Genomic DNA, 14,065 nt, shown 5'->3' with positions numbered 1-14,065 from the left:
GTTTCTTAAATGTCATCTAAATGGTTATGAAAAATTTTCAAAAAAATTGACATGATAAGTTAATGTGTAATATATCACTTCACAAACATGCAAATTGAAATTCAACTTCTACAAGTTGTAACAAAAATAATAAATTTGATTGTAAATATACGTATATTAGTTAGAGTTTAATTTGTTATTTTCGTTACAACTTGTAAAAGTCGAATTTGAACTTGCATGTTTGTGAAGTTATATATTACACATTAATCTATCTTGCAAAATTTTTTTGAAATTTTTTCATAGTTATTTAGGTGGCATGCAAGAAACGGGTGAACATCCACCGAGAGATTATAATCCATCTTACTAGCGAGAGGGCAAAGAATGAACAGTCAGCACCGGGAAAACAATAAGGTAGTAGGAGGATTTTTTTGATATGATGTGAGAATTTACCAAATTACAGTGCATGTACATATACTTTTTACATTGTAACCTATACTATGATTTTTTTTTTCAGTTTTGTTCCATATTAGTTATCAAGTTATTGCTAATTTTTGCTTGCGTATAGCTATACACGAAAATTAATAAATTACAGTGCCTGCGTGAACCTTTTACAGTGTATCCTATAACGTAAATTTTGCAATATATGACAGTAATTATTTAAAATTATTTTTTCTCTCAATTAAATTCAACTTCACACTATATTTTTTTAATACTCCCTCCGTTTTTTAATAGATGACGCCGTTGACTTTTTCTCACATGTTTGACCATTCGTCTTATTCAAAAAATTTACGTAATTACAATTACGTAAATTTTTTGAATAAGACGAATGGTCCAACATTTGAGAAAAAGTTAACGGCTTCATCTATTAAAAAACGGAGGTAGTATATGATTATTTGTACCCTCAAAAGAATATATGATTATTTGTTATCAGTCATCTGTGCTTTGGAAATTTGATCTCGTTTTAACCAAAAATATGGCACATGATGAAATACTGTTAGTTCCCTTTATCTAGTGCGTTGGTTTTCTCATCCGAGGGCAAAAATAATTCGAGCGATCTAGGTTGAAAAAATGTGCCGGCTCCCACCCCTGAATGCTTCTTGGATTTTTTTTTTCTTTTTTGAACTCTCTACGCGTCATTTTTTCCATCCGTCGAACAGTGAATTGCATTCTGATGTACCTTTTATTACCAAAGTTCCAAAGTTTTCTGTTGAATCATCTTTTAACATATCATTTTCACTCTAAGCTAAATAAGATTATATTTGTTACATTTTGTACCACCCTAATTTTCTTTTCTAGTTATATCTACCTTCTCATCTGGCAAAGGACGACCCAACTGTAAGTCAAAAAAATCGCTGGTGTGCAGGTGCGAATGTGTTTAAAGTATTAATGTGTTCGAGAAAATATTTTGAAAAATTTAAAGTGCAACAAAGGCGAAACAATCTAGTATAAATTGAAAAGTTTGGTTCAAAATAAAATTTTAGTAACAAAATGTTATGTAAAACGCAATTCACTCTAAAAACAATGCAGTTAGCATGAACAACCGTTCAGCTCTTTAAAAAAACAAGAAAACAGAATCCAAGAAGCGTTCAGTGGTCGGAGTAGGCAGCTGTTTCTGCGATCCGTCAGTTTAGGTCCTCGCTGTCCACCAAAACAGGCGTGTCGTCGACTCGTGGCTTTTGACTGATTTTGGCAGCTTGCAAAGCCCAAACAGAACTTGTACTCTTCTAGCTGCTCTATCTGAACTTCTCATCAAACACACTGCAAAATTACGGTATCTCTTGCGTTGGTGTCTTGGTGATCGACAGGATGAAAGGTTTGGTTCTTGGTCGAATCATTTCAGAATTTAAATTCGGATTTTGATTCTTGTTTTGATGTTTGCAATTGGACGGTGAACCAGTCGTTTTGATGGTTTCTTTCTGCTTTCAGGGGAGGAAGGTCACCATGACCATGTCCCTGTCTACGAGTCAGGCTCCGAGGTGAGAATCTGAACACCAACTCAGATTCTTAGGACGCATCTGCCTAATTTTTTTTAATCTTTTTCCAGTAAGAAAAGTAATGTTCTTGTAGAGATAATTAGAGCAGAGCACATCAACCTCATGTTGTGATGATTCTATAAGTTCTGAATATTTTCTTTCAGGTGCTCCAAAAGCTTCAGGAGAAATGGAATTCCACCAAGCAGCAGCGATACCCAGCGATGTACTCCAGCGTCGTCGGCGGAATCATCCTCGATCCATTGATGATGGTCATCCCCATCGACGATCACATGGTCCACAGAGGCCATGGCGTCTTCGACACCGCCATGCTTTCCAACGGGTTAAGCTTCATCATCTCATCCTCTGAACTTTTTATCTGAACATTTGCTTCTGATGATTTACTGTTTGGCTCTGAATTTTCATAATCCACATAAACTGGTTCTTGATCTGATCACAGGTGCGTGCAAATTTACCGGTTCAGTGGTTCTTGATTTGATCAGGTACCTGTATGAGCTGGATTCGCACTTGGATCGGCTGCTGCTATCTGCATCCAAAGCAAAGATCAGCTCTCCATTCTCCCGCGAAACACTTCGCGCCATTTTGGTGCAGATGACGGCTGCGTCCAAGTGCAGGAATGGCTCGATCAAGTACTGGCTCAGCGCCGGCCCCGGCGACTTCCTCCTCTCGCCCAAGGGCTGCACTGCGCCGGCGTTCTACGCCGTCGTCATCGCGTCCAGCGCCACCGCCGCCGCCGCCGCCGCCGGCGGGCACCCGCGGCTCAGGGAGGGCGTGAGGGCGATCACGTCGACGGTGCCGATGAAGGACCCGTTCTTCGCCGCGATGAAGAGCGTCAACTACCTGGCGAACGCGCTGGCCATGGCGGAGGCGGAGGAGCGCGGCGCGTACGCGTCGGTGTGGGTGGACGGCGACGGGGGCGTGGCGGAGGGCCCGATGATGAACGTGGCGTTCGTCACGGGCGGCGGCGACCTGGTGGTGCCGGCGTTCGACAGGGTCCTCAGCGGGTGCACGGCGAGGCGGGTGCTCGCGCTGGCGCCCAGGCTGGTGGACGCCGGCGTGCTCAGGAGTGTCGGCGCGGCGAGGATCTCCGCCGCCGACGCGAGGAGGTGCGCCGAGATGATGTTCGTCGGCAGCGGCCTCCCGTTGCTGCCCATCGTCGAATGGGACGGCCAGCCGGTTGGCGATGGTAAGTGATATTCTTCAGAATCAAAATAGAGTAGAATTTCGCTTGAAAAATTCATCAAACAGATTGAAGCATCTGAATATATGCAAATTATTCTAATTTTACAACTTACAAGGATGCAGTACTGACTACTTTGATAATTTGTTTTGCTACTATTTCATAGTTTTTTTAGATAATCAGTGGGAAATAGGATAGACTAATCTCTGAATTTTTTTTTGTTTGTTGAATTGCAATCGATTGCAATAATGACACTGCAAATATTAACCTTTGTTATAATGATACTGGACCCACATTTCATAGACACAGATGGGCTCATTTGTCATTCACTCGGAGTGTCAAAACAGCGAAGCCTAAATGTTTGCAGTCCCAATATTACAATTTTCTTATATCTGCAGCTCAAATTCACAGCATCTTCTATAAGCTAGCAATTCATATTTCTCAAACAGGCTAACAATTCCAAATTATAAAAGACAAAATTCAATAATCTGTTCAATTTTAATTATGCAGGTCAAGTGGGGAAAATTGCACTTGCCCTATCTAACATGCTTTGCGAAGACATCAAGGCCGGTCAAGATAGAGTACTTGTTCCTTATGATCAAGCGAGCTAGACGACGACTCATAGAACTTTGGAAGATCAACTTTGTATAATAATAATAATGTAATACTTCCATTTATGTGAACGAAATTTTGCCGTATTATGATTCGAGGATCCGTCACATTGACAGAATTGAAAGAAAATTATAGATCGGTCACCCGATTCCAAGAAAAGAAAAAAGAAAAAGTCGGACGGTAAAATGTCGCAATTGACCAACAAATGAAACATTGACTTATATATGATGAAAAAAAATAGGAACTGAAACATTTGAAAATTTTGTAAAACGTTGTGAAAACACACGTTGAAAAGTGTCACTATCACGTATGAAACAGTGAGTTTTAACAATTTAAAACATATTTTTCTTTCTTTAAAATATAATCATGTGATATTTTTGTTGTAAAGAATATAATTATATGATCGAATCGTAGATCGGATAAATAATTTAGAAGAAAAAATATTTTAAAGATCACTATACATATGCGCATGCACGTGGAATGGAAAAAGATGGCATAATATCGTAGGAGAGAGAGAGAGTAAGAACGTGTAGTTGTGTAAGTTTTGTAAAACACAGCGAAAATGAAAACATACACTAAAAGATATCGCTATAGCGTTTGAAAATTAAGTTTTAATGGTTTGAACATATATTTTTTCATCGAAATATAATCATGTGATATTTAATTAAAACAAATATAATAGTGTAATTAAATCGTAGATCGGATTATTAGTGTAGGAGAAAAACATTTTCAAGATTGATATATGCATGAATTGATGGAGCAAACGAGTAGTATAGTACAGTAGTACATGTTTTATGTTTATTGGAGATGAGCGCTCGAAAAAGTTTTGTACGATCGATACACCGATTAGCATTGTCGTGAACAATATGAGTGGAAATTCTGCAAATTTATGTGAAATTCATGTACTCTGGCTGCTTGTTTGGCAATTTGAGGGAAAATGATTATGAGTTTAGATGAGAGAATTGACGGTGAGATTAATATGTTAAATTTTTTTATCTTAATATCTTGTTTGATACAGATGGTGGAATTGACAGGGAGTTTAGTTGGAGACTAGATCTTAAATGAAAACTGTCGACGTTTGATGTCGTGATTCCGGTATTTGCATAGTATGGGGATCGTTGGTACTAGGATAGGTAAAAAAGATGGGGACGAGGATTTTTATATAGGTTCGGCCCCTGAATTGTCAGGTAATAACCCTACTCCTATTGGCCGAAGCCGGTCGTTGCTCTTATTCACCATAATCACACCAGTACAATATTTGGGGTAGCCTATCTATCTGTTGTCGACATGACGGTCTGAAGTGTTGACTCGTAGTCGATAACAAGGTAGCCTTCCTCCTCGAATCCGTGTCCGGCGAGATCAGAGACAGCGTTAGATCCCTCTTGATAGTAGTCGTAGGTACCGTATGGGGACTACTAGGCTTATCTCCGATGTTGATATCCGGCGCCTTGTCTTGGTGTATGTTGGTTTGTATGTTGATCTTGTGTCTTGATCTATTGTTCCGTGTCCCCTCTCCTCCTATGGGGCCTTCTATTTATACTCATAGGTGTCCCCTTGTCCAAGTAGAACTAGGGAAACCAATATGAATACAATCCGAGTAGTCCTTGTCGTTTCCATGTAGAACTCTGGTTGTCTTTCCTTATGCTGAACTCCTCCTATATCCGAAGGTTGTTTCCATATAAGAATGGTATGTGGTGAGTCCTGCCAAGATTTAGTCAACTGCTATTAGGTATGTGGTATCCATAACCCTAACAAAAACATATCACGAATGCTTGTAATCGGCCATTCGACCAAGACAGAAAAATCGGACACCACGCTGACGCCTCCCACACTGTATATGCTAAGTCTAGAAAGCTTTCGAATCAGTCGGCCGATATGATAAATTTATTGGGGGCTTCTACCTACAATCAACTAATTGCTAACTCAATTGTCTTAGGTCCTGTTTCTTTTAACTTGGGATTATTATAATCCAGATTATTGGGAGTAAGCTGAAAGAAACAAACAACTTATTGAAGTAGCTTATTATAATCTGAAGCCCAGCTTATTATAATCTGATAAGCTCATTTAGGTGAGCTTTTTCCAGATTATTGGATGAAAAATTACCCACCATGCCACCCCACTCCCTCTTTAGACTGGCAAACCCAATAATCTAGGCTCTAATAATCTAGGAAAGAAACAACTAACCGCTTATTCTACTACAGATTATAACAATCTAGCTTATAGTAATATGACTCAATAATCTAGATTATAATAATCCCAAGCTGAAAGAAACAGGGCCTTAACTCTTCATTTTAACCATGCATATGCATGTGCCAATCTTCAAAATATTTTTTTTTTCTCCTAAACTACTTATCAAATCTCCAATTACACAATTGTATCTATCGAAATTAAATCTTTATAAGAAGATATCACATGATTATATTCTGATCAAATAAAAACGTATATTTCAAACCATTAGTACTTCATCGTTCATATATTATAGCAACATGTTTCAGCGTTTGTTTTTACCGTGTTTTACAAAATTCACGGAAATACTTGCCACTACCCTCCCGCCTCTCTCCACACCATCAATGCTTGCATGCACGCATTTTAGTGATCTTCACAATGTTTTTTCTTCTAAACTACTTATCCAATCTATGATTCAATCACACCGTTATACTCATTATAATTAAATCTTTACAACAAGATATCGCACAATTATATTTTGATGAAAGAAAAATATATGTTTCAATCCGTTAAATCTCATTGTTTCGTAAGTGATAGCGACATGTTTCAACGTGTATCTTCACCGTGTTTTGTAAAAGTTTTAAATGTTTCAGCTACCGATTTTTTTGTTTCACCATATATACGTTAATGTTTTACTCATTGGTCAACTGCAACATTTGACCGTCCGATTTTCTTTTTTAAAAATCGGGTGCTCGATGGGTAGTTTTCACCGAAAATAGATGGATGTGATTTGTTTAGGTAACATAAAGGTGAAATTCCCTCCCAAATGCTAGCCCTACCCAGACATTAAAAAACCAAAACTCCCATTTCACCTTACCAAATAGAATCCTATATCCCTCTAACCTTTTAATCCCTTCTTAAAAACTCCCTCCTCTGGAATTGCTGCCGATGGATTGCCCGGGGGAGAGGAAAAATCGGTCGCTTCCCCCCACCCCCCAACGATGCGCGCACGTGCCCTATGGGCCCACCACATATCCCAGCCCCCATCTGCCACGTGTCCCCACCACATACTATGTTACAATAAATTACCCACATATTTTGGAAACCTTAATAGAGAATTCGTTTCTTTTTTGTTCCACCAAAAATGTTTTCACCTAGTGCACTCACAATGTTTCACTATGTATAGATGTAATGTTGCAGTGAACTGAAACATTCTTTCACTATTTGCTGAAACATTGTTTTTATATAAGGTGAAACAACACCCGATTTAAACGATTGAAACATTTTCGATCTACTTAGTGAAACAATTCCGATATACTTGGTGGAACATCGTGTAACATTTAAAAATAATTCAATAATAAGCTAAAATTTTTTCGTCGGAATATATCTATGTGTGGTTTTGTTTTAAAGATTTAATTGCAACGAATTTAATGGTGCAATTAGATCATGATTTGAATAAATAATTTAAGAGAAAAAATAGTTTAAATTAGTTTTGCACGCATGCGCATGCTGACGTCATGCTAATGTCAGCACCCGATTTTTCCCCCTCACCATCAGGCGCCCGATCCTGAGTTGGCTAGCGCCGCGCAATTCCCACTTATAACTACTCTATTAGTTAACACTTAACACTAATGACGGGTAATTAGGGAAGATTCTCAAGATTTTTCTTTTTTTTCGGAAGATTTTTTTACTAACAGATTGAAAAATTTTAAGTCAGATTTGAAAACTTTTGATTTAAGATTAAAATTTTAAAGTCATCGAAAACTTTCAACTCGAGATTCGAAAACTTTCAAGTCCAGATTTGAAAAAATTGAAAACTTTCAACTTGAGATTTGAAAATTTTCAACTTGAGATTTGAAAACTTTTAACTCAAGATTTTAAAACTTTCAACTCAAGATTTAAAAATTTTAAAGTCATGATTTAAAAATTACTAGTAAACTAATCACTAATAAAAAAAATAAAACTAATCTATACTAATTACGATTTTTTTAGCTAACCATACGGCAGAAACAGCGAAAAAGCAAAAAAGAAAAAGAAAAAAAGAAACAGTAAAAGAAAAAGATCGCGCAGGCGCGTGGGCCGTGTGGGCCGGAAGTACGCGCGCGCGAATTAGCATTCTCGCGTGAGTTGCCTCCAAACTCCTCTCTCAACCAAACGGCCTGATTTATGGGCCCAAATGAAGCCCACTACGACCAGCCACACCTCCTCTTCTTCTCCGAACTCTGAAGTCTCAACTCGTCCCCCCGCAAAATCCCCCGTGCTAGGGTTTCCGCAACCGGCTCCGCTGCTACCCACCCAACCTACATTGCGACAGCGACGCGGCGCGGCGCGGCCATGGCGACGGCGGCGAAGGTCGGAGAGAAGCCGGCGCTGAGGAAGCCGGTGTTCGTCAAGGTCGACCAGCTCAAGCCGGGCACCTGCGGCCACACCCTCACCGTCAAGGTCGTCAGCGCTAACCCCGTTCCTGCCCGTGGCCGTGCCGGAGGGGGCGGCCCGGCCGTCGGATCTCGCCCCGCGCGCATCGCCGAGTGCCTCGTCGGCGACGAGACCGGGGTCATCGTCTTCACCGCCCGCAACGAGCAAGGTGATGTTGCCTTTTTGACTTAGCGTTCCTACGAGTTTATTTGATTTTTGCAATGTTTGTTATTTGTTAAATTTTGCAATGTTTGTTATTTGGCGCATCTAACAAGAGCCGTCAAATATGTTTTCAGTTTAATAATTAGTGAATTACCATCGCTTTTTAGAGTCAACTGGATAACATGTTGACTCATGACTACTACTTGATATGACCAATCGCCTGCAGTCGACCAATCCAGACTATGACATTACGCAAATTGACATTTGGAAGATCACAAGTATTGGTGAGTCACCAAATATTGATTTGTAGTTGACCAACCTTGCAGCTTCAGGACTCATAGGTGGCTGCCATTGTGCATTTTAAGAGAACTCTATTCATACCATAACTAGGGTTCGATTCGAGAAATGCAACAGCTCTTCTTTTATCTAGTACGGAACACGACAAGAGAGTGTGCTCTTTCCTTCGAAAAATACCAAACTGTTCAGTCTTTTGAAGAAATGAGCAGGTGGAGGGTGGGAAATTTTTTGTATTTAATGGATTTGGGTCGAAAGGTGTTGTATTGATGGAAATTTTCTTACGTTTTATTCTCAAGGGTCAACCTGGCAGTGATCAATTTAGGGAAACGGTGTATGAATAGATGTTAGAGAAAAGTGAGAAGAAAATGGGCATCACACTACCCTTCTGACCATGATAGCGTAATAAATCACTCATGTGGCTATCCTTATTGCAGATTGTCATTTGCTGCATCATCATACATGAACCTTCCGTTAGTGGCATAATTTGGCTAATAGTAAATTCATGCGGGCATGCCAAATTATTTGGATTAGCTGTTACAATGTTAAGTAGTTTAATTGAAAGATGACTAAATGTATGTGTGCAGTGACATACTGGTCATGTGTGCAAACTACTAGGGAGCTGTAATATTTGACCCAGGATGGGTATTATCATCGATGCAACTGGGTAGAGAGCTGTAGTATTTGACCTAGCATAGGTATTGTATCGATGCAAGCTGCATCGATTCAATACATATGCTAGGTGCATACTACAGCTCCCTAGTAGTTTGCACACATGACCAGTGGTCTCTGCACACATACATTTAGCCATCTTTCAATTAAACCAATCGATGTAACAACTAATCCAAATAATTTGACCTGCCCGCATGACCTAACTATTAACCAAATTATTCCACTAACACATTCATTTCATATTTACTACTCCCTCTGTTCCATAACATAAGGGATTTTGGGTGGATGTGACACATCCTAATACAATGAATTTGGCCAGAACGTCTTTCCAGATTCATTGTAATAGGATGTGTCACATCCACCCAAAATCCCTTATATTATGGGACGGAGGGAGTACTGTTCAGATTGTAAGTATTGGCAACTTATATTTCCTCTCGTCTCAAACGGAGATGGAGGGAGGCACTCATCCTTAGCGTAAGGACTTCCAGAGTATGGCTCCTTTGGGACTGCCTCCACCCACCAGCAGTGGGACCCTCCTTGCCATGTTCCTACTAACCTTTCCTCCAGTGTTTTTTCTAGATTTGATTTTATTTTCTTCAAAATCAAAGCCACTAGAGAGGGAGATGGGCATGCACAGTGAGCACCAGTACCTAGTACTGTTGTATAGTGAGCCTGTCCCTCCTCTCATCTCCCTCCTGTTCAGCTATGAACTTTTAAAGGCTGATTATCAGCTTATCACCTTTCTCTTTCCCAGTTACTTGACTTACTTCATGTCTTCACCAGATGATGGTGGTGGTAGCAACTGCTTATTTATTGTCTCTTTCCCGAACTATTTTTTTAGATATTATCTCTTATTATTCTCCCTCATCGAGGGCTTTGATGGATGCTTGAGCATACTGTCTACCAACTGGCCATGTTCCTTCTGGCTAGATATGAGCGTCATCCACAATGTCAACTGATCAAACTGAATTCACGAAGGGATAAACACTGCCAGGGAAAATAGCCATGCAATGTCGGCTGCTAGAGAAAGCAATATAGCACAAAGAATTAGACTGGGAGGAAGAGCATTGGGAAGGGAAAATTGATAAATTCTTTCTTCATTGCTCTGCAATATCAACTCTATGGCATGCTTTATAGACTAGTTGCTAGCACTCAGTAACAACTCATATGAATAGCAAAGATAATTAGCCAACTGACAGATAACTGAACTAACTAACAACTCAATTATACTCTTATCTATAACCCTAATCTCCCAATTTTGTGGTTGCGTACATGGGTCTTGGAGGCATTGATGTTGGTAATCGATCAGATGGTTGGGTATGCTGAGGTGTTCCATGCCTTGGTTAGATGAATGCTGGAGATTTCAATTAAAACATTCAGCACAAACCAGCAAGCCCAGTTGCTTGGTGTTGGTGGTGGTGATTACCAAGGACTGACAGCATGCTTTCAACGTTGGCTCAATATTCATCTTTGGTCTTGTACTTTTAGAGACTGTTGTCCCTGTTGTAATGTGCTCTCTGGTCTGTGTGATGTGTGTACTTGTGCTGCTATTGTTATCCTAGTTCCTTTTAGGGATCTCTCTCCCCTTGTTTAGTTTTAAAAACACTTCCATTGTTTCTATGGTCTGATTTTGAGGTTTCTCTCTAATTTCCACTTGGTCGAGTATATTGTTGAACAACGTGTAGTGGGCCTTTGGCTGTTAGGCAAACTAGATCTTTTTGGCAGTGTGGGCTGCCGATTTAGTGTTTTCACATTGCCTATTCCTAGGACACGGTCTAAATTCTCTGTGTAGGCCTGTAGGGAACCTTGGTCATATAATTCTTGTGGCTGCAGTGCGCACAGCCTAGATTAATCATTACTTAATATAACTATATATGGTTAGTATTTACTTTGGCAGTATCGGGTATTAATTGAGTATTGAGTTAGCTACCTAAAGGATACCTTGGCTTTATAGCTCATTTTAATTAAAAGGTGGGGATGAAAATTCAAGTTGTTCTGAAATTGATTTATTTGATATACCATTTGGAACTCGTTCCATTCGTATGGTGCTCAACTTTTAATCTCTTTCCTTTAGTGTTGGGTATATATAATGACCTGACCCTTTCAGGCTGTATATTTGGACAAATTCCTTTTGGCATTCCACTCATGAGAAGTTTTCCATTCTTATTGTTTTCTGAATTTTTAGTGTCTAATTTGAGACACATGGTTTTTTATTCATTTCTCAGCATTCCATAGTAGGCCTTTTTAACCCTTTTAAGGGCAAATGAAAAAAAAGTTAACCTCTCTTTCCAAGAAAGCCTATCTTTTAAGGCAAAATGGAAAAAAAAAGGGTACCATGTATTTTCCAACTCCCTCTCTACGGTGTGGTGTAAGAACAAAAATAGGGTTCTGAAAAAAAAAAGATATTAAAAGAAAAGGTTGACTTTCAAAATCAATTTTTGTGTGTAGCGGAAAGGAGTTGCTGTTTCTTCTTTTTCCTATGGAACATCTACTGATAAGAATATGAAATTGTTAATAGCAAGTAATTATTGCCTTGCATGATCTAAGTCTATGGATATACCAAAAAAAACGCTTATACAATTTCATCTACTTTGGCTGAAATGTGGATCAAAATTGGTGCTTTTCTCACTTGCATAAGCACAAGTTAAAACTAAATGCTGACCTTAACAGATGCTGGACACTTATCCCTTCTTTTTCCAAAGTAATTGGATGGCATATATTTTGGTGCTACAGAAGTACTTAAAAGAACACTAAAATGAACTACAATTGCACTGTATAGGGGAAGCAGATTTGGAGATTTTTCGTGCTTTTAAATTTTAGTCACTAATCTCTCTTTCGAGATATGAAGTTTTGAAGTGCTTGAGCTCATTTTTTTGTGCTTTTGGTTCTACTTTTGCAGTGGACATGCTGATGCCAGGAAATACAGCAATCTTGCGGAATGCGAGAATCGATATGTTCAAGGGCTCAATGAGGCTTGCTGTCGACAAATGGGGACGTGTGGAGGTTACAGAGCCTGCCAGTTTCGCCGTGAAAGAAGACAATAACCTATCGCTTGTTGAGTATGAATTGGTTAACGTGCCAGAGTGATTGTTCCATCAAAGTTTCTACTGCTAGCATAAAAAGGGAATGCCAAACTTGTAGTGATTTTTGTTTAAAAGATTGTAGGAGGGGCTATGGTGTTTTGTTAAGAGTTCTCAATCAGTGAAATTCATATAAAATCCTTGTGTGTGCACCCATCAAGTTGCTTATTCTCGTGACCTGATAATCGTATTGCTGCTAGTTGTGGGTGTGATTACGGAAGCTGCAGGACAGGCAAGATGCAAATGCAACCGTCTCAGCAACAATTTTCTCCGGCTTTTACTGTGGTTTATGACCAATACTGTCGTGTTACATTACCTACCGTCTGCAAGCAAGCAGGGGTATGTTACTACAGTAGAATGACATTAGATTGCTACTACTTGCTACTAGTTGGCTACAGCATCTTGCTCATCCTGCTTAGCTGAAAAGCAGAAACAACCAAGATCTTAGGCCAAAAGGCAGTGACCAGCCAGCCGGTAGTGTACAGCAGCGATGCTCGTGAAACGCAATTGTCACATTCCCTTGGCAACCAGGCAGGCAGAACAGCCAAGGTTTCTTTTCACTCACGAGATGAAAGAAGATGGAATTCTGCATGGAAGCATCCATCCAAGTGCGCACGCGCACGGTAAAGAAGCTATCTCAGGCAACACGCCATGGACGGACCATGTTTCGATGTAACATTGTCCGTGAAGATGCCATTGCCAGCCATCGTCTTATACTCTTATGATGAGATCGATATATCCGTTGCAAATGGAGTTATCTGCGAGAACCTTTGTAGCAGAGATTGGTACCACGATCTACTATTTTCATCCTACGGAGGTGGTAATTAGTTACACTTATAAGACAAATTGTTTGGAAGAAATTTCAAGCAGAGGTAAAATTATAGGAGAAAGCCAGCCCAAAATATCATCGGGATCAGCTTAGGCCTTGTTTAGATCCCACTCCAAAATTTTCACCCTGTCACATCGAACATTTGAACACTGCATGAAGTATTAAATATAGGCTAAAAAAATAACTAATTGCACATATTGCGATTAATTTGCGAGAAGAATCTTTTAAGCCTAATTGCTCCATGATTTAACAATGTAATACTACAGTAAACATTTGCTAATAACGTATTAATTAGGCTTAATAAGTTCGTCTCGCGGTTTACTGACGATTCTGTAATTAGTTTTTTTTATAGTGCCCGGACACTCCATACGACACCTTATATAATAATCGATGTGACACGCCAAAACTTTATACCCTTGGATCTAAACACTCCCTGAATTCCATAGCATGATGACCATGGATCAAAGTTGGAATTGGATAACCCCGATGAACAGAGCTTAGCTCCGCCCTTGCTAAAACACCATTTTATGGGGAGGTTACTTACACTGATCATATCAATTAACTGAATTCTCCTGAAATGTTTACATACGCATAAAGTTAAAACATGTCGTTGTTGAATGTGGTTAGCACTGTTATTAGAATTTATGAATTGAGTACTTTTATGAACAACTGAGATGTAGTATGT

General features: G+C 39.4%; 2 protein-coding genes across 2 annotated transcripts; both read left to right on the top strand.

The window, feature by feature from the left end:
* Positions 1-1,701: 1,701 nt before the first annotated feature.
* On the top strand, positions 1,702-3,891 carry LOC127773180 (D-amino-acid transaminase, chloroplastic-like). The gene is made up of 5 exons (XM_052299209.1): positions 1,702-1,792; positions 1,906-1,955; positions 2,117-2,292; positions 2,453-3,156; positions 3,661-3,891. Exons 1-5 carry the CDS (start codon positions 1,786-1,788, stop codon positions 3,759-3,761), a joined length of 1,038 nt encoding a protein of 345 aa, XP_052155169.1. The 5' UTR covers positions 1,702-1,785; the 3' UTR covers positions 3,762-3,891.
* Positions 3,892-8,151: 4,260 nt separating this feature from the next.
* LOC127772530 (uncharacterized protein At4g28440-like) lies at positions 8,152-12,705 on the top strand. The gene is made up of 2 exons (XM_052298463.1): positions 8,152-8,512; positions 12,371-12,705. Exons 1-2 carry the CDS (start codon positions 8,263-8,265, stop codon positions 12,556-12,558), a joined length of 438 nt encoding a protein of 145 aa, XP_052154423.1. The 5' UTR covers positions 8,152-8,262; the 3' UTR covers positions 12,559-12,705.
* The last annotated feature ends 1,360 nt before the right edge of the window (positions 12,706-14,065 follow it).

The sequence above is a fragment of the Oryza glaberrima genome, chromosome 5 (genome assembly GCF_000147395.1).
Source record: "Oryza glaberrima chromosome 5, OglaRS2, whole genome shotgun sequence".
Classification (NCBI taxonomy): domain Eukaryota; kingdom Viridiplantae; phylum Streptophyta; class Magnoliopsida; order Poales; family Poaceae; genus Oryza; species Oryza glaberrima.
The sequence above is the reverse complement of the archived record's forward strand: the minus strand, read 5'-3'. Positions and strand labels throughout refer to the sequence as shown.